Source organism: Pelmatolapia mariae, linkage group LG17 (assembly GCF_036321145.2).
Source record: "Pelmatolapia mariae isolate MD_Pm_ZW linkage group LG17, Pm_UMD_F_2, whole genome shotgun sequence".
NCBI lineage: Eukaryota > Metazoa > Chordata > Actinopteri > Cichliformes > Cichlidae > Pelmatolapia > Pelmatolapia mariae.
This window is the reverse complement of record NC_086242.1, coordinates 23,996,394-24,023,328: the sequence shown is the minus strand read 5'-3', so window position 1 is coordinate 24,023,328 and position 26,935 is coordinate 23,996,394. Positions and strand designations below refer to the sequence as shown.

The 26,935-nt window shown below is 37.9% G+C and overlaps 1 protein-coding gene across 1 annotated transcript in view; it reads left to right on the top strand.

Annotated features, from left to right (window-relative positions):
- The first annotated feature begins 1,513 nt into the window (after positions 1-1,513).
- The window catches only part of LOC134646657 (ephrin-A2-like), a 51,023-nt gene continuing 25,601 nt past the window's right edge, over positions 1,514-26,935 (top strand). The window contains exon 1 of the mRNA XM_063500522.2: positions 1,514-1,641. Within this exon, the coding sequence (XP_063356592.2) occupies positions 1,517-1,641 (125 nt within the window). The 5' untranslated portion in view covers positions 1,514-1,516. The remainder of the gene's footprint in view (positions 1,642-26,935) is intronic.

Genomic DNA, 26,935 nt, shown 5'->3' with positions numbered 1-26,935 from the left:
CATGAGGCAGCTGGTGGTGGGTGGACAGGCAGGTGAGCATGGGAAGGCACTGAAGAGCGGCGACAATAATCCAGGAGGTGAGTAATGATCCTGAGTAGCAGCAGAGGAAACAGCGTTCATGAGAAGTATGAAATTTCTCCTTGAAAAAATATTAGAAATAACTGAAATGGTTTTATTTTGGACCCTTTCCCCTCAATGCCTCACGCCGCGCCCGGGAACTGTCCCAGCGCTGTCAGCCTCGGCTGTTCCCACCACTCTGTCAGCCACTTTCACTTGGCCTGCTTCTTCAGTTCCCTCCATTTGGCTGCTCTCTCCTGGATCTTCTGACCCTCCAGAGAAAGCCTTGCCATCACTTGAGCCATTCACAGGTGAGCTAGGGCACATGTCCACAATGTATGCATGTTTTTAAGCAGTTACAGAAAACAAATGCCACTGACTTTGGTCATACATCAGATTTTTATCTTTAATAGTTTTTTAGAGCATCATGTTCAAACACTGTCTCAGATATCAGTGCAGCATTTTATAACCGAACCAATGAAAGAGTGAGCTGTGAGTAGGAGATCGCTGTGAAGCAGAAGCTCCGCCCTCTGGGAGTCATTCCGAATAACAGTTAGTAGTTGAGCCCCGGTAGCCAAACCGAACGTTCCTCCTGCTGGTTCGTCTAAATTTTCGCTTCTTTGTTCTTTTTGTGTTTGGTCCAAACCGTTCGACACGGCTCACTGTGGAGAGAGCGAAAGAAGAGCGCTTACCTCGAAAAGTTTGCTTTGACGAGAAAGAGCGGGTCCAGTTATACTGCGGATTGGCGGCGCGGTCTTTAACTTAAAGCAGCTCCAAACAAACCTAGAAAACTAGTGAGGTATTTGCAAAGGGCGCAGTGGATGAGCAGCTTCTCTGTCATATTTCAAAGTTTGTTAGATAGCAGCAGACTGTAAAAGTATTCAGCATTACATAAAAGACGCAAAAAAGGCATGAATCCTTAATGAGAACTCCGGGGAGTGAGCAGACTCTCCAGACTTGTGCACTGCGCAATAAAGTGGGACTGAGTTCCAGGCAGAAAGCTGGAGAGCAAGACGTATATGGACTGATTGGCTGTGTGCACGCTGCCCTGGTGTGATGCTCATTTGGTTCTGTTTGAGTGAAAATGAAACTTTGGGACAGTTTGTCCCACTGGACCCGAATTTGGGACAGTTTAACGGCTTTTGCGGTCAAGCTTTAGCCGTGGACATTTTTTTTCTTCCTCAAACAAGAGGCAGTTGATGTCGTCGCATATCAATATGAAATGGATTATTATCAGTTTGTTTTCTTGGAAATAAATTCAGTTAAAGCTTTGAGAGCGGGAGTATGAAGCCAGTGAATATTGAGTATTGATCTTACGTGGATATAAAGTGCACAAATTCTCTTTGCTTTTCCTTGAAAACCCTGGTTCGGGGAATTCTCTCTGCGGGTCACAGTGCGCTCAGAGCTCAAAGAAGAGACGCGGATGTTCGCTGGGGCGCAGCGTGCAGCGCCGCTGCACATGGAGCGCTCGGGGCGGCCGCCGCTGATGTTGCTCGGTCTGCTACTCCAAATCTGTTCCGCTGTTACCACTGATCGCATCAACTCCGACCGGTACGCGGTCTACTGGAACAGCTCCAACCCTAGGTAAGACCCAGACTGGGCTTTTACACAGAGTGGGTATTGAGTAGAACACGGGAAGTACCAGAAATCATCATTAAAGGAGGGAAAATAAATGGGACTCAATATTATAATGATCCTTTGCGCATTCGGTGGACATAGTTTGTAAAAACAAACAAACAAAACAAAACGCTTATTTATACCAAATGTTAGCTTTGTTAATGAAAGCGAGTAGCAGCAAAATGGCAGGGCTGCATGAACTGTCCGAGGTCACACAGCCAGAAAGTGTGTCCTTTATTCGCATCTGAAAACTTTCTAGGGCTGTAACAGAAACGTTTGTCAAAAGGGAGCAAAAACGGTTAGAATCGTAAAATTTGTCTCAAACAAATGAGACTGTTCACGAGATCAAGATTTTTAATAAATAAACCGCAGGTGCGCTTTCAACATCCATACTAGCATCATCCAACATCCATTCTCCTAGTCTTCTGACAGAGAGCACAATGCCAAATGAGCTACATAAAATATATATCAAATAATTCGTGTATGCTGAGCTGATAAACTAAAGGAATTTTGTAGAATGTGCACTTGTAATTTCTAGTTTAAACGACTGTCCATGGACCTTAATATAAATTCTGTTGCCGCAATGTCAGCAAAATCAAAGAAAAAACGTAAAAAAAAATGCCAGTGAAAGCTATTCTCGGTTCAAGGGGTCTCTAAATTTCCTTGTTTTTGTTTTTTCAATTTTTAGTTTACAGGGGAATCAAACCATTTGAATCTGCAATAACAAGATGTGTTCTGTGTTCTGCTGAGTAATCAGCAGCTGTTTTGTTAATGGTGATCTTTTCTTCTGCAGGATTATACGGACCTCTTAGACCTCTTTCGCTTTTCAGCAGTTGGTTGGACAAAATATCTGAACATATGAAATGTTTTAAACATTTTCTGACATTTATTAACAGCATGATTCATGATAATTGTTGTCAGTATAACTTTTTTTCAATCAGTCATTCCTCAATGAAAAACAAGAGAAGAGAAACAAGAGAATCCACTGCAGCTTTGCGGTTGACAAGTTAAAGTTGACACCTTGTAATCCAAATACTGGATTACAGTAAACATGATAACCAAACAACTGAAATTTTGGTCAGTATTTAACAATTTTGTTTTAAAGATGTGAGTAATGATAGGGGTATTATAAAAGTCTGCCTGTGTCAAAAACAATTTTGATCTAAATACAAGTCTAAATAATCACAGTTTCTGTTTTCAGCTCCTTTGATGTTTTTGCTTTCACACACGAAATTACATGTGAACTCAAATCTTAATGTGCTTTGCACTGATGGTTGTACAAAAATTACATTTGGCAAAGTAAATTTGTTATATAATTTAAAGTTTTGAAAAAAATATATGGACTGAATAACTTAAAATGAAAGTTGCAGACAGTGAAATGTCTTTCTCTGAGAAAGGTCACATAACCCTAATGTTAGAAATAACTGCAGCTACCACAAAATACAGACAAAGAAAAGAAACAGAGATCCTAAATGAATGTGTTAAATGTCCAGAGTGGTAAAACTGACCCTGATTTGACTAACTGTGGAATCATTTCTCAAGTTGTTTTTCAGTAACATTTTCAAGACATGTGCCTGGCAGCAGAGCATTGATGACTGTCCATTCTGTCTTCTGATTGGCTAAATGGTATCTGAACAAACCAATAGCAACGTGCAGTGTTCGCAAATCATTGTAATATTTTAGGGATTTATTATTTTCATTTTGAGGTGTAAGAGAAAGCAAAATGTTCAGATTTTACTTTTGTAAATTAAAAAATGAAGAGTTTAAGAGATGCTGAACAGAAATGTTATTGAAGAGGAAACATGTCTCACATTTCAGTTCTCAAAGAGAGCCTGTAGCAGGAAAAGCTCTTAGATTCCAGCCTCATAACACGTTTCCATATGCACATGCTGTTTGCATCTGGAGGACCATATCTCAGGTTTCCAAGTGCATGATCTGTGCTTTAGTGTCCTTATAGTATTCCTCTAATAACTGAGGAGTAATATTCCAGTTTGGCCAGTTTATTATAATTTATGCTTTCACTTGAATACCAAAATATTTTAAGTGATTCCTTTAATTTGAAAGCTCTCAAAGCATACAGTTCTGTGAATTTAACTTTGATCTAAATATCACTTAAACAGTTGAGGTGTAACAGTAAACATGATACCTGGGAGACAAGGTTGGCCAATGACAATATGGCGTGTTCACACTGCAGAGAAAGATTTCAGTGATGATGGAAAATTACAGAACAAAACGCCTTCACTTCTTTCTTTGTAGAAGGGAATTTATGACATGTACAAATATGTGCACTTTTCCCACATGTTCCAGATATGATTGAAATTTTACAGAGTTGATACTCTGGCATGTTTTGGGGAATCGCAGCTCTGCTGAGCCAAAAATGACATCAAGGCTTTTGTTCAGTTTTTTGAAAAGACATCCCCAAAAGTTCCACATCTTGGGGGCAAGAATCTGAAAATGTTTGAGAAATTTCCACAATTTTATAGGAAAAAATAAGAAAATATTCCTCATCATTTCCTCTCTTGGCTCTTTTGGTCATTAATAACGAAGTGTTTTCATCTCCAAATATCATTCGTTATCAAACTTTTAGTTTTTTAGAAGATTAAGTCATATTTTCTGTTCTTACAGAAAATCTGACATTCATTTGCTAAGGTAATCAGAGGAATATGTGTGCTAACATTTGTACTAGTAATTTACTAACAGTTCACGTTATTAATCTCCTTTTTGGTTTTTCTTTCAATTAATTTTTTGTAAATTAAAATATCAAAACAAATGTCCAGTGCAACCTTGTTGATGTCTTTTCATCCATTCACAATTCCAAAATCACAAATATTCAGTTTACAATTACATGACACAAAGACAGGAGAACAAAGAAAAACAGGAAATTGTGTCATCTGAGAGGCTGGAATACTACAATATTCAGTCTTTACTGGCTAAAAACCGATCGAAATAATCAAATACTTTTTTGTCAACTGATAAGTAAACTTTTTTCATCAAATAACATTTGCCGAACGTCCCGTGGTGTAATTAGTATGCGACACGAACGCTAAAACAAAAGTGAACATCGAGGCGACGACATACCTGCTGCTCAGTCTGTGACTTTTTGTCAGACTTGGGGACAACTGTGGGCTTTTTGTAGCCATTTCCCTCAATGCCGGGTTTCAAAAATGTCATTTCACTTCAGCTCTCATGACTCATCAAGTGACGCTACTGATTAGTCAGTTGGTGGCATGTAGTCTGACGACGTCACATTTATTATCTACCTTAAGACCTGGATGACCTCAAATTCCCTGCTTCTAAATTCAGAAAAAACTGAGATTATTGTACTTGGGCCTTAAACATGGTATCTAACTAGATACTGACTTTAAGTGAGATTACTTTGACCTCCAGTAACACTGAGGAATCTTGGAGTCATTTCATGTATTATCATGAAGATATGTCCTCTAGCTGACCAAGCGACTATTTTTTTTAACCACTCACAACAAGCCAAGGGAATGTTCATTTTCCTTTGGCAAGCAACAGTTGCCAGGCAGTCGCCAATTGGCCTCTATGCCTGTGTGACAGAGGCCTAAGTTCAGAATCAGAAATGGAGCATGTGGAGTGAATGGGCGACCAACTCTGACGGGGGGGGCTCAGATCACAAAAAACCCCAAAAAACCCACATATGTGACCTTCTTGAATAAACCTGTACACTGTTCAACCTTTACAGGCTACATAACAAATTTAAGAATAAAGAACCTGCTTTAAATGGCATCATGATACAGTTTGCATAATTACAACCATACACTCACTATGGAATTAGTAAGTGAGGGCAGCTAGAAGAGGAGTGGAAAGACAGTTGGTCCAGATGACATACCTGTGATGTGAAGAGCTCTAGGAAAGAGGGCAGTTGGCTTTTTAACTAGATTAAGACAGTCCAGGAGAGTGAGAGGATCCCTGACGAATGTACTGCTATAGAGTTTCAGAACAAGGATGATGTGAAAAGCTATAGTAACTACAGATGCATAAAGCAACTTGGAGTTAGTATCTTTTCCAAGGATATTTGGCATGCAGGGATCGAACCACCAACCTTCCTATTAGTAGATGACCTGCTCTACCTCCTCAGTTACAGAGAGGTGACTGTCGTATAGTTTCACGTGGAGAGAGAACAAGAACTGTGGCCACCTACTTGTGTTTAAATAGTGTCTATATGACATGAGGGGTACTTCTGAAAGTCTGACCTGTGAAGGATCATAAGCTCCAAAAATAATGTCATTGTCAATCATGCTAGTTACCTTGATTGCTGTAGAAGCACTAAAATACTGAACCATTAACTTGAGCTGCAGTAACTTATTGGCAATGTTGGTCTTTAAACATTTCTTTAACAAATGTAAAGTTGTAAAAATGTATCAGTACACGCTTTTTCAACAACAGTATTCAGCTGATGAGGTGCAGTCACCAGGATCCCCAAAGCTCATCAATAACACCCATGCTGCCTATGTTTATTATTATAAAAAATATTATAAATAAAGGCAATTATTATTAATATGAGGTGTTTAGTACAATCAGTATTATAAATTAAGATATGTTGAAAGAGGAAAAATGAATAATCTCAAGATTAATCCATTAACGTTGTTGCTGGATAAGGCGAGAGACAAGCTCCTCTTGTTAAACATAGAATATAACTGCTATGAAACTTTAGATGCTAGTTCAACCTGACTTAATAGTTGTAATTTTTAGTCTGTTGTGTTCTCAGCTCACTGAATCATTTTGTGTAGATTTGCTGCAGTTTTCTGTAACCACACTCTCTCCTCATACTGATGTGAATAGGCGATATGGCCTAAAATCCATATCACGGTATAATTTGAAGCATGTGTGGTAACGATATATATCCCGATATATTTTCTTCTGTATAACGTATTTTACACACTATAAGGCACACTTAAAATCCTTTAATTTTCTCAAAAATCGACAGTGTGCCTTATGTATGAATTCTGGTTGTGCTTACTGACCTCGAACCAATTTTATGTAGTAAACGGTGCGTAGAAATCTGTCAAAAATGTTTTAGTACGACTCTGGTAAGCTATGAAGGCGCACCGCTTGATGGATTGCCGGAGCATTACATCTCCCGTAGTCAAGAGCCTTGCGGAGTAATCTGGGTCCAAAACTCCGTCCGCTTCAGGTTCCAAAGTCAAACGAACACTGCGGCATCACTGAGAGTTAAAAACTGTCTAAATTCTTTCATCTTTAATAAAATGATCAGCGTTGCTGCTTTACCAGGTGTAACAATTAAGTTTAACATCCAGGCATCCATGAAAACAGGATTTATTAAATTCAACGGAGTTGGAAGTTAGCAGGAAGTTAACTCACTAGTTTCCACCTAAACATGATATAGCATGTTCTGACTGAGAAATTAAACAGCAGTGACTTTTGTAGGGTTACTGAAGTCGGACTAGCTGGTATATAATTATGTCCTACGTGATCGCTAGCAAAACAGCTACATTAGCATAACATTAGCACAGTGAAGCTGAAGGATGAACGCTAACTTTTTTCCACTTGATAAAAGTTAACATGAGGGTTTCTGGTGGTTAGGGACAAATGCAATTGCATGGCAGGATGCTATATACGGACCAAACTACCACCAAAACAGGCGCAGCTTGATGACACCATCAACATGCGCTATCGCGGTAGAGCGGTATAGTGAAAATCTCTACCGTTGGCCAAATTTATATAGTTTCTACCGTTTACCGTTTATACCGCCCACCCCTAGTGGAAAGCACTTTCAGTGCTCAATTAGAGTAAAAAAGGCATAGATTATCTGAGCACCAAGGTTCTCCTTTCCTTAATTCACATGAATACTCCCTCATATTTTTTTTCATGTTAGGTTTTCCATCAAGGTCAAGAACATGTTTGGATTTTTTTGTTTTGTTCTTTTTTTGGACTTTTTGACCAGAAGTGTCTAAGAAGTCACAGGAGGAGAAGCTTTTTTATTTGTAAATGTTTACATGTGGATATCTGGGACTATGTCCCACTATGTCTAACAACTTCGTCATCACCTTTTCACTTGTCAATGTCTCACCTAATTAAATGGCTTTTTGTGCTTTAGTAGAAAAACTACATAGATTTTTCCAGTTTGTTGCCTGTTGGTCCTCCTCTCTGCCTGGTGGAGGAGAAAGGGGAGGTTTTGTTCAGAGAAACAGAAATTTATTTCTGCAGCAGCCATTTTCTTTTGTCACTTAAATCTGGGCTCAGCCCCTTTTCCTCTCCTTGTCTCCCCTAACCCCCCAGTGTCCAGGAGGGGGACGGCGGCAGAAATATATTTTCCATAATGAGTAAAACTGCAAACTTTCCCAAACTCCATTCTTAATCAGTAGTAAGCTCAGCATATTTTACAAATTCAGTAAAATAGAACCGGGGAATCTGCAGATCATGTTTTGGTTTTCAGTTTTTGACAATTCCCTCAAAATTCAGCCGGACACATAGGTGGGGGTCATGTTGCTTGGAACACTAGAAAATTAGTGTAGGTTTAAAAAGGTTTAGAATTAACAAAATAAAATCCCAAAACTTCAGAATACTGGAATATGTGGACATATTCAATATGCTACCAAAGGTACCAAGCTTCTTATTCTGTTCTCTGCATAAATCAAGGCTCCGAAATGGAGACTGTAATTGTAAAATATTTTAAAATTTGACAGAAGATTTTATTTAACATATATTTAAGACTAATCACATGCCAAACATTACAAATGTAAATGCTGAATTTAAATTGTTCGAAATCATCACTCACATCAAGGTGCTGGATTCTGTTCCTTGTTCACCATTCAGAGTCTAGGATGCTTAAGCTTTAAGTCTGGTCTTCTGCGTTTCAGCTTGCAGAAACATTTAATGTTACAACAGAGACTGACAAATTGATAGTACAGCTTTGTTTAGACTTCTATCTTTGCAAAGTGCTTTGCTAATTCAAATTAAATGAAAAAAGTGGCTTCCGTGAAGAAAAAGTAATGTAAATACACTGAAAAGGTCAGTATTGAAGCCACGGTGCAGTCTAAAGTGATGTCGCTTAATGAGATGGTGTCAGTACAATGGGTCTCATTTGGCGCTTTATAGGTACTTTTTCATCTTCAGTAAAGGTTGGGGTTGTGTTGCTGTTTGTCAGACAGATGTGTATTTTACCTCAAAAATCATTTGTTGTACTTAAACATTTTAGTTACACTCAGTTTTTAATTTCATCAGTGGACACTTCTCTGCAAAGGTCTAGTTAGACCCATCCTACATCGGGGTCTAACTAGACCTTTGCAACATGAAAGATTAAAGCCTGGTGTTTGGAGCCCTAATAATAAAAACATTGTCGTTTGTTTTGTATGCCAGGAAATTGGCATACTTCTTCCAGGTTAATGTTGAGGTCTGTCAGCAGTGATGAGAGCGTTGCCAACTGTCCATGCAGCAGGAAACATGCCTCAGTTTTTTTTTTCTCTCTTTTGGTTGGTTGGTTGTGTGGACCAATGGCATGGTAGTGTGGCGTCAGCAGGGAGAGGCTTCTGTCAACTGCTCCTCCAGTTATTTTTACATTCTATCCTCTTTGTGTCTCAGCACTTCATCATGCTTTCTGCTCCCAGCTCATGCATTTTAATGTCTGACCCATATTTCATAGGATCTGTGCGCGCGCGCACACACACACACACACACACACACACACACACACACACACACACACACACACACACACACAGACGCACCAGAGAAACTTTGAAGTCCTGGCTTGGGAAAAAAAGAAACAAGGTTGTGGGTGAAGAGCTGCAACCTTTCACTGTTGCTGATTAAATTTACACTGAAAAGCAGCAGAAAAACAGTGGATCAGGTTCAGATCTGGAGACAAGCAACCAAAACTGAAGATTTTGGCTTTAATTGCATCATTACTTAACAGCAAATGGGTTGTAGAAAATTTTTTTAAGAAGCAGATGAGTTTCATCTCTGTTTCTGGCGGATGACTCGGTGGATGAGAGTCCTATCCTGTAACATGATTTACACATTCTGTCTTTGTGTATGAGCATTTACAAGAGAAAAAAATCCAATCTTGTGTTTTTACCAGTCAGGATACCAAAAAAGTTCTTATTTTAAATAAATGAAAAATCATCAGGTAGCATAGGATTATTTTTTACTGAAGGGAGAATTCCTTGGCATCAGTCTCTCATTCGGCTCGTTGAGGATTATCTACTTTTATATTGCACTGTGTTTCATGTTAGTGGAACAGAACAGGCCGCCGCTTGATATCTGTTGGATAGGAAAATCTAATCACTACTACCATTAAAATTAATCTTAAAAAATATTTCTATAAAATCAAATGAAACATGAATGACTACTCCAAAGAGAGAAAATCTGGCATTTGTGTAATGCAGAAATTGTTTCTGTAAATCCAATAGTACAAAATATTTTTGAGCTGAAGAATTTCTCTAAATATTTCCAAATAAATAGTTCAAATAATTTTCCCTAGCCTGGCAGATGCTCATAAATTCAAAAATAAAACTACATTTGATTTTGATAAAGTAAAAAATAAATCCTCCTTCAAAACGTCAGTTGAGAATTCAAGTTATTTCAATAGCTTTCATTTGTATTTATCTCCATGTCAGGTTTGGCTATGTTGCAAGTATGATATGACCCAATAGCACAACTAAGAGACAAAAGGATTAACTAAAGTAGGCGGTTTTATTGCTTATTTTGCTGACTCAAAAAATTCAGGCCAGGGGAAAAGTAAAAGAAAATTACAAGTAAAACACGGGAACACACAGTGTGAGGGAAGGACATGCGACTGACGAGGAAGGCTGAGGGTGCGCTTTAATAGTCAGTTTTGCTTAGGAAGGTTCCTCACTGAGAGACATGACCCAGATGTATCTGTGTGCCAGCCATAATAAGAGCTCTTCCAGTTATCCAAATGCTAAGGAAAGGTGCTTCAGTGCTTCCTTTAGCATAGGATACACTGGACCATCCTTTATGAAAGAGAAGGACAACACGCCGTCCCATAATTCATTGCAACAGACCATGTGACCATACGTGAAAACAATCGACATAATAAACAAAGTTGCATTGATCAAGTAAATTTTTAATTGTAACTGCATTTTCTATTTTTCTATTTCTATTCGTGCCATAACCTGTTGACATATTTAGAATTTTTAACAAAAGTTTGTTAAACTCACAGCTGAATTCTGAACAACACACTGCTGGAATAAAAACTGCATCTTGTTGTTTGCCTTGCATGAAGAATGTATGAATGCTATATGAGCTCAAGATTATGATCTATATTAACTGATAAAAAATGTAAAGGTGCAGTAAAATCAATGTTCATTAGTAATAGTTGCTGTGTTCCAGTCTTTAAGATTAATTTGTACTTCAGGACAGCTGGGATAAGTGATTTCTATTACTGCAGTCATAGAAATCCTAAACAGGGAGGAGGAAAGGAGTTGCACTGGATCACAGCAGTAAAATATAAGAAGTGGATTTAGATGGCTTACATTTTGTAGGCTATTTTATAGGCTAGATTTGATATTGTGATTGTGATGCTGTAATTTCACTTTATTATATTTATATAATTTATATTTATTTATAATTGTACTTTACTAACAATGCATTTTAATTTGTTTGCAAAAATGCAGCCAGTTCACTTCAGTAAAGAGAGAGTGTGAATTAGGCTACGTTCACACTGCAGGCGAAAGCGCATCAAATCCGACTTTTTTGACCCTATGCGACCCGTATCCGATCATGGTATGACAGTGTGAACAACACAAATCTGATATTTTCAAATCCGACCTAGGTCACTTTCGTATGTGGTACTGAATCCGATACATATCTGATGTTTTAGAAAGCAACTGCTGTTTGAATGGTCATGTCGCATTAAATCCGTCTTTTACGTCACTGACTACAAGACAGACGCCAATTATCAGCACCGGAGAAGCGCCCGAGGACGCTTCCTGGCCATCCCGTGTAGATGTTAGTGAAACTGTTGGGAAGACAACGTTGGAGAAACGTGAACATTTTAATTGTACTGTATAATCTGCATATTCTGACTGAAATCTGCAACTATCCTTTGAAGCACCACTCCTCTCTAAAACAGCAATAAGGATCATTATTAGGCCATATGTAAATAACTTTATAACTTAAAGCAAAATTGGGAAACGTAAAGTCCGAAACAAGTCTTTATATTAAGGGCTATCAGTCAAACAATACTGTTTGGTCTGGGTCTAAACAGAGCGCGTTGTGTGTGACGTCTTCTTTTGCGCATGCGGACCGCTTTGAGGGTTCACACTAGAGCGCGTTTCCTGTCACATTTTATTTGTAGTGTGAACAAGCAGACAAAAAAATCGGATTTGATTGAGCATTAAGACCTGCAGTGTGAACATAGCCTATGTAGCTCAAAAATCAGTAGACTCCAGGAGAAGCATGAGGGAGAGCGCTGCAGTCGTGCTAACCAAAATAATGCAGCGCAAACTCCGGTTTCATGCAAGTGTTAATTTCTAAAAACTACACAGCAATTCAGATAAAGGACAGGAAGCTGGAGGAGAATGAATATGCTTAAGTCTTCTGATAGAAGTCACTGAGCACTGTGAAGGGTTGTGAGGATCAGGACTCAGGTGCTGTGCAAGACTTATCCAGGTGAGAGCTGCATTGTTACAAACTGTTCTATTATGTAAATCTGAAATAGTTAGTAAATATGGTCCTAAAGAAATAGGATGTACTTTTGGAATGCACCCTGAGACATTAATATATAGAGGAGGTGATTAGGGCAGAGTGGACACACTTAGGACACACACTGGGACTGAAGGATATGGTGATGACAGACTGGAGAGAAAAAGGGACAAAATGCAGAGAAATGAACATGGGAATAGAAACTGAGACAAAACAAAGACATGACTACATTTTCATCTTCAGATCCATCGTAAAATGCATAAGTAAGTTCATATTGATTTATCTAGAACAAAGACAAAAAAGGGGATGAGGATGTTATCGAGTTATGGTTGAGCTTGGTTAAACATAAACTCTGAACTATATTACTGGATTTTTAGGATTCTATGACCTTTTCTTTTTATCAGGTCAAAGTCTCGACTGACCTGATATGAAATCACTTTTTCTTTAAAATAATATAAAATTAAATCAATCCAACTGAGGAGAACTGATAGAAACTCATTAGGTTTTCCTGAAGTATCAATTATATACAGAAGATCTTTTCCAAGGTTACAAGTGGTCTTACAACCTCTGACAGTGGACCTGTCTGTCTTTGCCCTGTAAGACATTAGTGCAACATTCCACACTGTTAACCAAAATATTTTATTACAGAGATTAGAGCATGCTGTGGGTATTAACGGTACTGCACTGATGTGATTCAAATTATATCTGTCTAATAGATGGCAATTTGTTAGTGTGTAAAGAGGACCCCCTATTTACACTAAGGTTAATAATGGAGTTTCACAGGGTTCAATGCTATGACCAGTTCTGTTAACATTATACATGCTTCCCTTGGGCAGAATCATTAGAAGGTATAGCATACAATTTCACCGATATGCAGATGACACACAACTTTATCCATCCATGGAGCCAGATAACACACACCAACTAGTTAAACTGCAGTAATGTCTTAAAGACATAAAGAACAGGATGACCTGTAATTTCTTGCTTCTAAATTCAGATAAAACTGAGGTTATTGTACTTGGCCCTAAAAATCTTAGAAACATGGTGTAAAACCTGATAATTACTCTTGATGGCATTATGTTGGCCTCCAGTAACACTGTGAGAAATCTTGGAGTTGTTTTTGACCAAAATATATCTTCAGTGTGCATATTAAACAAATAGTAGAACTGCTTTTTTCATTTGCACAAAATCGCACTGTAAATTGTGCCGAAAGCAAGTCTGGAAATACAATAAACCGGTGCATGCTCAATCTCTGACTGAAAGCGCTAATTCGTCATTCGGCTTTTGTCAGACTAAAGTTTATTGTTAAGAATGTTCTGTTAGCATCTTTATTTTAAAACTGTTTGAAAAGCTAAGCTTTACAACAAGGAGAGATTGAGAATTTCCTTTTAGTTCTCAGTTTATTTGATATTGTCAAAAGTTAGTCAATTTTGTCTGTTCTTCTGTAAAACAAACTAAGATTTATTTTTAGAATTAATATTTTGTTTCTAAGTGGAATTGACAATTTAGTAGTCTGTTTTGTTTGTTCTATTTTGAAACTTAAACGCTGCCTTTTGTGTAGTTTGCAATATTTGCCTATTTATCTGAAAAAGTCTCATGTTCCTTAAGTACATCTACCCTGTTGAACTTATTATGGGAAATAAATATTTAAATCAAAACAAGCTGCTGATTATTTCACATTTTACTTGTGAGCAACGGCACATTTAAATCTTACAAATATAGTTATTTGGCTTATATCGTGATATATATCGTTATCGCCTGAAATGAAAAAAACATATCGTGATATGAAAAAATCTTATATCGCCCAGCTCTACAGACAGGGAATAGTGCCAGGCAAAACAGAAACTGTTAAACTGCTTGAGAGTTGACCACCAACAGTAATTTGCTAATCAAATCTGCAGAGCCATAGTAGTGTCTGCAGTAAAGATCTTTTCATACATTGTATACATTGTACCATAGACAAAGTTGCCTCCATTTTTATAATTTTTTTTATCAATATTTTGTACATTTGTACATTTCAAGCACTCTATTTTTGGAGTGTATTTTTATGTATCTATTGTATTATACATACATATTAAAAGTGAATCTCTGTCCAATAAATGCACTCAGTTTACTTCTTACTCACTATGACCATCATTCATCATTCTCCCCCAGTAATTAAGGTTACCATATGTAATTTTTTTTATTCCAATCCATTCTTCTTTTGCAGCGTTTTAAATAACCTTTATCAGATTTGATGGTTTTGTTACAGACTTTTTAAAAAAGTGCTTTTCTTTTCTTTCACAAATGTGGGGATTGCGTTAAAATGTACAAAACAGTGATGTCATGTTTTGTGACGAGGACCCAGGCAGAGAGAGACTTGATGAATTTAAGAATCTTATGATTTAATAAAGAAATTTTCAGACTTGCACAGAGATGGTAAAATTATGATGACTGATAACGGAGACGGAGACAACAGACGACGAGGACAGGGAGGAACAGGGGTTTAAATGCACCAAGGAGACAGTCAGAGGGAACTCGGGACAACTGGAGACATTTAAGGATGCAGGGACTGACAGAGACAAGGAAGAAGTCTCATCGTGACGAGTAAAGTTTATCTTGCCTGGCTGGGCAGCTCTCTGGGTGCTAAGCACCCCCAAAGCTCTGATCCTAGAATCGCCCCTGGGCTGGACTATTGTAATTCATTATCATCAGGCTGTCGTAAAAACTCCTTGAAAAGCCTTTAGTTGATTCAAAATGACTCAGCAAGAGTAATGACAGAAATCGCTCCCTGTAAAATCTAGTATCAAATTTAAAATCCTTCTCATCAGAGCTCACCCTAATTTGGCCCGAGGGTGAGCTCTTGGTTTTTTTTTCTTCTGGAGTAATATCCATCACCCTGCAGTCAAAGCCAGATATTAGGATATGTTTTTGTTTTAAAAAGCAGCAGCACAAATTAAGTACAAATTAATCAAAAGCTTGCTCCAAATGTATTAAAAATGTAAGAAAAAAATGTATTGAGAAATTTTCTCGATATATCTAGGACGGCTCCAAACACTACCTCCTGTTTGGAGCTGTAAGATGCATATTAAAACCTTGTCAGTATTTTTTTTTTTTTCATTATTGAGCTCTGATTAGATCTGTCTTTCTGGTCATGACTGTTGCAGAGGTTGCAAAGAAAACTGTGTAAAACCAGTGTGATCACTTAGTGTAAAATCAAGTGACCAGTGAATTTAAATAGGGGGAAACGTTGATTTAAAAATTCTCTGGCTCTCTTTCACTGCATGTCTTTTGTCTTGTTTCTTTCCCTTCCCCCCCGAACTGGTCGTGGTAGATAGCTGCTCTGCCCTGAGCCTGGTTCTGCTGAAGGCTTCTTGCCATTTAAAGGAGGTTTCTCCCAGTATTATTGTAAGGGTTTATCTTACAGTCTAAAGAGTCATAAGCTGACTGTTGTTGTGATTTTGCACTAAATAAAACTGAATTGAAAATTGAGTTAAATTTTGCTTGATCAAAAATAATGCAATATCTGTTGAACAAACAGTCAAGTGTGTTGTTTTCACATTTATCTTTGAAAATCAAATATTCTTTTTATATAGGATAGAATATATTTACGATATAGTTTGATAATGAAGGGAAGCCAAATGCACTCTCTTTCCAGTCCCTGTCAGTACTCGTGCTGCAGCATTTTGGATTAACTGGAGGCTTTTCAGGGAGTTTTGGGACATCCTGATAATAACAGTAGTCCAGCCTAGAGGTAATAAGTGCATGAACTAGTTTTTCAGCGTCACTCTGAGACAAGATATTTCTGATTTTAGAGATGTTGTGCAAATGTAAGAAAGCAGTCCTACATATTTTTTTTAATATGTGCATTGCAGGACATATCCTGACATCCAGGTCTTTATATCTTCAAGACATTCCTGCAGTATAACTAACTGGTGTGTGTTATCTGGCTTCATGGATGGATAAAGTTGTGTGTCATCTGCATACCAATGAAAATGTATGCTGTGCCTTCTGATGATACTGCCTAAGGAAAGCATGTATAATATAAACACAATTTGTCCTAGCACAGAACCCTGTGGAACATGTACTCCATTTACATGAACAAATTGGAGCCTATTAGATAGATATGAATCAAACCACTGCAGTGCAGTACCTGTAATACCTACAGCATGCTCTAATCGCTCTAATAGAATATTATGGTCCACAATATAATAGTGGGGCACAAGATACTAGCTGGCAGGGCATCCATGGAGTAATACAACCAAGTGGCTGGCATAGAATACAGGAACATTTGTTCTGAGTTTGACCTGGAAGTCCCAAGGTCCTTACGGTTTCGATGAAGGGAACGCCACGCGTCGCAAAGTCCGAAATCGCTCATGTGCTGTTTAACTATATTTGTGGACTGCCAATTGCACTGAGTTCCTGCTGTATTGAGCTTGTCGATTTCTTCATCCAGTTCAAAGTGAGCAGTCTAGGTCTTCAGAGAGTCACTAAAAAAGCGTGAAAGAATGAGGGGCCATATACACTTACAATACAGAACTTTTTGTTTAGTATACATAATTTAATGTATTCTTAAATTATGTAAGTATAGTTAAAGAGGAAGCGTGTATGCGCTTTTGCGCATGTGTCCTATATGTCTGTATGTGCTGTGAGGCTGTAGTGGATGTGCTGATGCTGAGTGCCTATGTGTGTGATCGTGTAGATGTGGTTCTGATCTAGCATAGCTGGTTGCCGGTGGAGCCTGTGGGCTCGTTGCTGCGGCCCCCTCTGCCCTCTGCACCATGGCTGCTGGGTAACCATCCGGGGGCTCTCAGATGTCTGGGAGCTGGGTGTCTACCATGCCTGCTTCATGTCCTGGGAGGCTATGGTCCACCCACTATGAGTTATTTACATGGAGAAACCTTCTAAACGCAAGCGCGCTCACAGACACAGGTGTGCACACAAGTGTTCACACAGGTGTACAAACAAGTGCATCTGTGCATGATGCACATGTCATGTATTATTAGTACTGTGTGCTACTCAGTAACATTTAATATTTATTATTTACTGTTACTTTTGCATATGTTGGTTGTTGCTGTGGTTTCCCTACTGTTTCCCTTCATTTTTCTTTCTCTTTACAGTCCCCAGTCCTGTCTATTCTGGTTGTAATAACTGAAAAAACCTAATAAAAATCTAATAAACTATGATTATTAAGGGGACCAGTATGGCAAAAACCATAATGGTCCACTTGGGGAAAGTAAATCAAAACGGGACCCGCCCCCTAGGGTGGTTGACAATGACCAAGCTAAGATCCTGTGTGACTTTCAGATACAGACAGACAAACTTGTGATGGCTAACCAACCAAACATAGTCATGGTGGACAAGTAGAGGAAGACATATTGATAGATGTAGCTATACCAAGTGATAGCAACATCAGGAAAAGGGAAAACGACAAGCTCGAGAAGTACCAGGGGCTGAGGGAAGATGCTGTGAAGATGTGTAGGGTGAAACACAGAAACCCCAACCTAGGTCAGTGACTCCAGTAATCTCCCAGGCCTCTGGTACAGGACCTGAGCTTAAATGATAACGACTGCCCGCAGTGCGAGTAAGGAGGTTTTTTTTTTTAAATATATATATATCCTTATGTCATATATCCTAGTGCAAGATGTATCCATCAGAGCATAAATGTCTGGATGTTAGATAGAAAGCACATAGAAAAAGTACTCGTGTGAATGGGTGAACCAGGGAAGTTGTAAAAAGCGCTTTGAGTGCTTAGAGTAGAAAAGCACTTTATAAGAACCTGTCCATTTACCATTTTAGCAAATTGTCACTTTTCAAATTTATTGACTTTCACATTGAGGAACATGATTTCCAAGTATGGTTCTTTTCTATTTCACATTAAAAGCTCAAACATCGATTTTAATTTCCGACTTTTTAAAGGACTACATTCAATTCAGAAAGCACTGTAATCGAAAGCCTCTGCAACAGTGGGAACCAGCATAGAGCAGATATATTTTACTTTCTTGATCTCTGTTTGACATGGATCCGAAGGTGGATTTTAATGAGGAGCATTTGAATTTTAACAGCAGGGTGGGTAGAATGAAGGCGGTAGGTTGGGGGATGGGGAGATATCTAAATCAGTTTTTGTTGGGGTTTTTTTACACAGAATTTCTCTTAATTTTCATGTATAACTTTCCATCCTTCTCCTTCTATATCTTTTAGCTGTCTTGAACATTAATTAATGCCTTTGAGTTTATCTCTGGCCAGTCTGGATCCAGCCTCCTCCAACTCTTCATTTTTATTATTTTCCACTGACACCATTTAGCATTGCCGCAAACAACTTGAAAAAAGTTTTACAAATAAGCATATTTCATTTAGCTTCAGGATTCAGTTGCTATATTTACATTTTAGAAGGAACTCTGGCAGAAAGTCAGAAGAACTGAAACTTAAGTAAGAAGTCACAATTACAAGTTAAAAATTAGGGGAATTACTTAAGGGAATCCCCTACATCATGTGTAGCAGTGCAGTGGGGAAAAATGGCTTGCCTCAAAATTACTCCCAAATTGCCTTGTATTCTGTTTTTGGGCAGGTTGAAATCAGCTAATGTGCTACTGTTTATGGATTTTGCCAAATGAATTATTCAAGATCTGTAATGTTATCTTATCTTACTTACAGCATGAAGGTGGAGTTTTAGAAGGGATACTGAAGAGCACCTAAAGCTTAAATTCCACTTGACGACAAATTGATCAAACTAACTTAATGGTGAGCATAAAGACAACTGTCTGTGCTACACCTTTGCCCATTACTGTAACCTCTACCACAAACTGCAAATTACCTCCACAAGACAGTTTTTTAAATCTGTTCACTACTCTTGCAAATCATTTGTATTATCCCCAAATGACTTTAATTCACTTTACAACATCTCAAAATGGTAATTAACTGGAACATTTGAACAATATCCTCTAAAAAAAAAATCTGAATTGTATTATTTATTTAAACTTTAAATTTTGTATAGTTTTTAACCCCCTAAAATAAATCTTTTTTCATTTCCTTCTTATTTCAAGTCCTTCTCCATGTTGCAAACAATAAATACAAATTAACATCAGGGTTTCAGCCAATGTAATATAAGCCCAGTGACCCATTTAAGGATGTTTTAAATACAAAAGCTTTTCTATGACCTAGATGTTCAGATCACAATAACACAAACTATGGAGGAAATTCAGGATTTTTATTAGTCTTCCTAAGAATGAGCATCCTGGTCATCACACCAAGAGAGGTACAGTCCCAAATATTCCCATAAATCAAAGCTTTGCTTTACTGTATTTTAGCCTATGTGTGCTCTGATACAGAAATGATCTGTGCACACATGACACCGATTTTAACCAGGGGAAATCAACATGGTAACTAGGTTAAATTAACCTATTTTAGAGCAGGTGATCTGAGGAAGCGATCACAACAATGTGTTTTTATATCAGTAGGATGGTTTTATGTTGTTTCACTCTTATGTGTCTTTTTGTCGATGCGTGTTCATGCACGCAGCTAGCTGGACTCAACTGATTCTGTGTAGTTATAATCAGTGTTAGTGCTGTGTTTACATATCAGAGTAAACAAATGATGCATTGTTGAGTTGTCCTCTTTTCTAAGGCTATGTAACCACAATAACAAGTTTATATGCTGTAATTGAGGACATGATCAATTGTTGGACTGATTTTATGAATAGTCTAAGGAGCTTGGAAAGAAAGTGGCTGTACTCCTTTAAATTAAAGAAGTCCAGTCGCTTTTTCCAAGCTCCTTAAACTACCGTGACCTGGATGACTGAGAACCTACACAGACAATTTTATGAATAGTTCATAAGTAGTCTATCTCTCGAGGTATATCTCTGTCAACCATATTTCTTGCTGCACTCCCTTGCTGTGTCCCATTATTTATTTTTTCTTTCCATGAGTTGTCACAAGCATGATCCACAGTGGACTCTCTCCAGTGATATTTGATACAGAAAATGTTAGTTGCATGTTAGCTATCATTTTAACAGAGCAGATGCTAATTTAAAAAAGAGAAACTGAAATGCTAATCTTGGTTTTAGTTAAGATTTTTGACAATAAAAAAAACACTATTCAAAAAACACTATTATAAAAGCTATTTTTCTGTATTTTCTATTTAATATATACACTAGAAAAAGAAGGGAAAAAAACGTTCTCAACCAATGCTAGCAATAGCTACCACTACACACTGGTTCTGTGTAGTAGAATCAGTGTAACTAGTTTTGATTGGTTCTATGTAGTTTTATCTATTGGTCTACTCACTGTCCAGTTTACTCAGTCAAACAAATTGGTTTAATTGGTTGCAGCCAAACAGTCTGAGCTCTCCTTTCTTTTCTCCCAGTGTTTTCTTGCAACATGTTCTTTGGTCTCTCAGGTCACTATTTGTGTTATTTTAGTATTTCTTCAGAGCTTTGTGAGTTCGAGACAGAGCAGAAACCTTCTTTAATGTTTGCTGTTATTCATTATGAATGATCTGGAATTCCTGCTCAGAGATGACTCATGAATCATTGAAAGCAGACCAATCAGAGCAGGAAACATTCTGAGTGTGTGTGTGTGCGTGTGTGCGCGTGTGCGCGCGTGCGTGTGTGTGTGTGTGTGTGAGAGAGAGAGAGTGTGTGTGAGAGTGTTTGGCTGTGTTTTCTACATGTCATCGGGACTCGGGGCGTATATTCTATGAAACGAGTTCAACATGGCCAGGCTTTCTTTGTGTTGTCCGACTTGACAGAACCTAAAACCCCAGTCATAAGTAATGAGTATCACAAGAGTAATTATCAACTTTCTCAACCTTATATGAGCTCCATTAATTGCAATTCCACCAATGTTGAAGACCTATTTAGATCATGTATAAAAACATTTATACATTTTCTGTGACACAAAATGTATTTCTTTAATAGAAAGTTAAAGTTTACTTGTCTGTTCTGTTGGTCCATCCTCTGCCACTTATATGGGGTCCTGTCATAGAGGCAGCAGCCTAAGCAAAGAAGCCCAGACCTCCCTCCCAGTTCATCCAGGGAGCACCGAGGCATTTCCAGGCCATCTGAGAGATGTAATTCTCTTCAGCATGTTTTGGGTCAAATGCCCGAACCTGCGTCACCGAGATGTGGAGGATCTGTGGCTCTATTCTGAGTGCCTCCTGAATGACTGTACTCCTCACCCTGTCTCAAACAGAGAGGTAAATCAACAGCTTCACTTTTATGCTCAGCTCTCTGTTCCGCACAATGGCCCTATGCAGCATCTGTATCACTGCAGGTAGAAAAAGAGTTGCCTTCACCTTCATGACACTGAAAACTCAGCATGCAGTCAAATGAAAGTGATAAAAAGAAAGTTCACTCTCTTTAAATTATGTATCAGGACATAATAAAATAATCTGGTCCTAAGTAGGTTTAAATGAAATAAAATTAGGTAAATATAACCTCAGATGAACTACAAAACATGACATATTAAACCATTACCTTTATTTCTTAATACAAATTAGGTCAACATGCTGAAGCAGTGTGTAGGAAAAACTCTCCAAACACTTACTGCTTCCATAAGAGTTGATCACAAAAAGAGACATTTACAAAGTGATTCGCATTTTGAATGAAAGCCACATTGTAAAGATAAGTATACATGTTCCAGCATACAGACACATAGTCAACCACAAGGTCTTAGATTTATCACAACCTACACACTTCCATACATGCATTAGAAATAAACTAGAGCAGACATTAATGTGAGAAATGTTAATGAAAAGCTGACCTACAGAAGGGTAAATTGCAGCCAGGTCCTGCTAATCAAATACACCTGAATAACTGATTATCAGCAGAAGATCTGGCAGTTTGCTGGTCTGGAGCATTCAAGTGTTTAACACAATGTCAGGAAGAAAGACATCAACAATAACCTTAAATTAGGGAATTGTTGTTGCCTATCAGTCCGGGAAAGGTTACAATGCTATTTCCAAACAAGTTGAGATCATTCTGTGCCAATGGGAATATTAGTTATATAGCACATTACATTATATATAAACTCAATTTGCCAAACACAGAAGATAAAATCATAAAAACCTATGCAGGTTTACAATGCTTTGAGGCAGTGAAGGCAACCAAAAAAAGAATTATTAAACAGAACCTTTTAAGTGTAAGCTTAGGTAAATATAATGGCTTTGACTCTGTTTTTGAATCTATGCACAGATTGATCTCAGGTCAGCAAGCAGCTTGTTCCAAAGAACAGGACAGGTCAAAGATCTGCAGGTCTGGTAGGATATAATTCTTTATAACAGTACCGATTAGGAGGATGGCAAGGATAAACAGGAATGGACCAAACCTCACCTGTTAAACCCAGTGTTGGGGAGTAATGGAATACATGTACCACCGTTACGTATTTAAAATACAAAACATGAGTAACTGTATTCCGTTACAGTTACCGTTTTAAAAGGTGGTATTCAGAATACAGTTACTTTGTTGAAATGAATGGATTACACGGCGGTATTTTCCTGTTTCATAAGGCTATGAACTCTATATTTTTGGTGTCCATGCCAGTGGAAACCCAAACAAAACACGCATTAACAGGCGGTCATGTCTGTGTCTCAATCTCGCGGCCCATGTCACCTCTACTTGCGGCCCGCATAATGACGTGAAGAAATATTTTTAAAAAATTATTCACAAAAATGATTTAATATGAAGGCATTAGGCAGAGTGCTGCAGGGAGAATGGACTGCCATACCCGTTATGTGTCTGTGAGCGCAAGGGAGGGAGAAAAAGAGTCGAAAAGTAAGAGATGTCACCAACCAGAAACGGGAGATGGAAGCATGTAAATATATAATATATATGTACAAAGTTGACCCAGACAACAAAGTAAAGCTAGTTTTCGGCTATGAGCCCGACACGGAACCCGACGTATTAGCCAGAGGTCTCTTTACGGTTTTATGCCTTTACGGTTCGGAGCCGTGGATCTGTTTTATATCCGCGTGGAATAGTTTTCTATGTGAGATCGCTGCAAAAAGTGCAGCCTTACCTAATGTCCACCCTACTGTTACTCACTTTATATTAAGATTTAAAAATCTAGTTGGTATTGGTATGGCGAATAACCTTCAGTAAAAGTAATAAATCACACAGCAATAGTGCATTCATGTAATTGTACAAAGCATGATAATATATTAAGTAATCCAAAGTATTCAGAATACATTACTCTCACTGAGTAACGTAACGGAATACGTTACATGCCCCAAAATGTATTTTGTATTCTGTAATCTGTAGTGGAATACATTTTAAAAGTAACCTTCCTAACACTGGTTAAACCAGCTGAGTCACTAAGCTTACGATGAATGTCTTGATCAAAAGTGTTGAGTGCAGTGAGACCAAGAAGAACTAAAACTGAAAACTCTGCGAGTCAATGTTGATCTTAAGGACTTGAGTAAAAGCTCTTTCTGTGCTATGGCCAGTTCTAAATCCTGATTGGTACTTATCATAAAGACTGTGGGATCAAAGATGTTCTTTCATTTGTTTGTAAACATGTTTTTTTTTCTAATAATTTTTGAGGAATGAAAGATTAGGAATTGTTTTATAAATATTAATTAACAAGGGGTCTAAGTTATTTTTCTTGAGTAGTGGTGTGATTACAGTACATCAGGGAGAAACAGAGTAATATTTACTAAATAAGTTCTAAAACGGTGAGATGCATGTTTGAACAGTTTTGTACCTCTTTATTCAAATCCCATTATGACCAGGCTTTAACTGATTAATAATTTTTTGCAGATCTTTAGAATTTTGGGGTGAGAATGAGGTAATTGAACTTTTTTTTTTTCAATTTTATTTATATAACATCAAATCACAACAAAAGTTTGTAGTTGTGTATTGTCTATAAAACAAAACTATTGTATTTATTTATTCTCATTCTTTTCCATTTCTTATTCTATTTTTATTCAAGTGCAACATTGTTATACTTATTCTTAGTTTCTTATTTCTGTATATTTATATATGCATATTTACATTTCTCATTTTTCATTTACATTTCTCACATTTGATACAGGAGGATGATATTTCATCCTACTATATACTTGAGTGTATATTCTTCTGTTGACTATAAAACTTGACTTGACTTGAAAAGTCAAGACCCTTTATATTGTAAGGTGAGACCCTGCAGTAACACAAAGAAAACAGAGAAAACCCCAACAATCATATGACCCTGTATGAGCATGCACTTTGGTGACAGTAGGAAGGAAAAACTCCCTTTTAACAAGAAAAAACTGACATTAAGAAGTGTGAGTTTGTAAAGGTTTGCAGGTCGCCAGTCTGCTTATTGGCTTTCTGCTGGTGACTGGTCTGTTGTTAGTTATTACTTTAATATCACAGAGATTTGGGAAAGTTATGTAGTTATGTATTAGTGTGCAAGATTATAAAACAAATCCAAAAATATTCAAGACTGACTGAATTTTCCAAGTCACTCATGATGAAAAGAGACTGCTAAAAGTGATGTCAGTTTCTTGATCATTTATATCCAAATTGTCATGACCACTGATCAATGGCCATGGGTACTGTTCACAGAGAGTTGGGGAATGGCTGCTATCACAGCATTGTAAGATGGTGAAAGATGTAACCTTCGGCCCCCTCCTCGATTCTGACATGGTCTTTCCCTTTTGACCTCACAGCCCATTGATCGCCAGTGGTGGTAGTGTCAGTCATTATGCAAATGTATGCTTAAAAGGTTGGGGAAACTTGCAGTCAGCTGAGATTTGGATGAGTGACTCAATGTTTCTCCCACTGAAAACGCTAAGTCCAGATGAACAGACTCAACTTTTTGGGATTTACTTAGCTGGAAGATTGAGCATGCGTCAAGAAGTTATGAAAAGGTTGAAATAAATAAGGTGTAGCACACCTCGTGCCCCCCTGTAGACTCGTCCCTGCTTGCTGCAGGTATGCTTTCATGTATGGCTGTTAACAGTTAACGGTTCATCTGCATATTTTCATGATTCTGAAGGGCTACTGCAGATTTTTTTTGCTGTGTAAAACAATTGGTGGTGGATGGAGCTGCGCAGTTTTGTTGATCAGGTGGTTTGATGAACAACTCTGTGTTTTTTTTGGGGGGGGGGGGGGGGGGGTGTTTGTTTGTTTGTTTGTTTGTATGGGTTTCCATTAAAGGTTTTAATGGTGGTTACAGGAACAGCGCTGCTCTTTTAGCATCCAAAGCTCTCCGTCTTGCTCAACATCTTGGTAACGGCATCGCCTCTTCGCTCTTTGCAGTGTCTAAACCGAATCCGGCTCCATGTTAAACTGTGCTAGCCTCATCATCACTGCTGCTCTTCTCTTAACACAGTTTTTGTTTAAAACTGTGTGGGTCTAAACAATGTTTCGGCTGAAACGTTCAGGTTTGTGTTTTCATGGTGACAGAACCGTGCATTAAATGAAGCATCAAAGCCATCATTTTATGTCGAGAATTTTTTGTAATTGAATTATTCTAAATACTAGATGAGTCGTTGCAGCCCTATTACACATACAAGCAGCACAAATTAGCTTTCTTCTCACGGTGGCTGGCCTCTCTCGTAGTGATAGTATTTCTTTTTCCTTACATGCATTTTTGTGTAAATTCTGAGCATCTTTTGGTTTATGGTGTTTTGGAAAACCGTAAATAATGACAATTTAATAAAGGCAATAATATATAATAATAATAATAATTATAATAATAACAGCAACAACAACAATAGTAGTGGTAGCTGTAGTAGGAGTAGGCCTATTCATTTTATGTACTTGTGTTTTTAATTTCCTAAGGCAGCCCGACTTACATTTGTTTGTACTAATGGTCAGAGAGGCCTTTAAATTTGTTACTAAAGTATGAACAAATTCAGGTACAAAAATACTGATTAAATCAGGGAATTTTGTGTGAAATGTTTGTATACACAATTTATACAAAACATTTTTGTTTACATACTGTTAGTAAATGAGGTCCAGTGTCCCTAGAACAGATGATACCAAAGTGGGGATGTTTGGCCATAATGCACAGCATCATCTTTACAAAAACAACCACTGCTTCAACCATCAACCATGGTAGAAGAGAGCAGAGTAACAGAGTAACAGCCATCTGCAATAACAGATGTATGTACTGAGGTGATGATGAAGATTTTGACCAGAATCAAGGCAGGGAGAAAATTTTATCTTCTCTCTCTGGTTTTTAGCACTATGTCTTGAAACGGTCTATGGCACAAATAAAGAAATGTCAAATGAGAATCTGACTTGTAATCCCATTACAGTGGAGATGACACTGCATGGGCAGGATGACCGTGATCAGAGTGAAAATTGTGTCAAAGTATATATAACAAAATGCTAGAAATACTCTATACCTACAGAGGTGAGTTGTTGCACCATCTTATTAAATTGCTATGCATGAGAGCTGGTGTCTGCCACGTGCTGCAAAAATTAAATGCATGGTTTGTTGACTTTGTCTGATGGTAAACCTGCTGCGATAGGCTGATAGGGAGGAGATAGGGGTATTGGCTGTAACCCCCCCCCCCCCCCCCCCACACACACACACACACATACATACACACCCACCACCACCATTTGTATATATTGCCAATTAACCTCACCCCATGCATGCCTTTGCATGTCCTGCCGATGTCTGTGTGGGTTCAAACTACA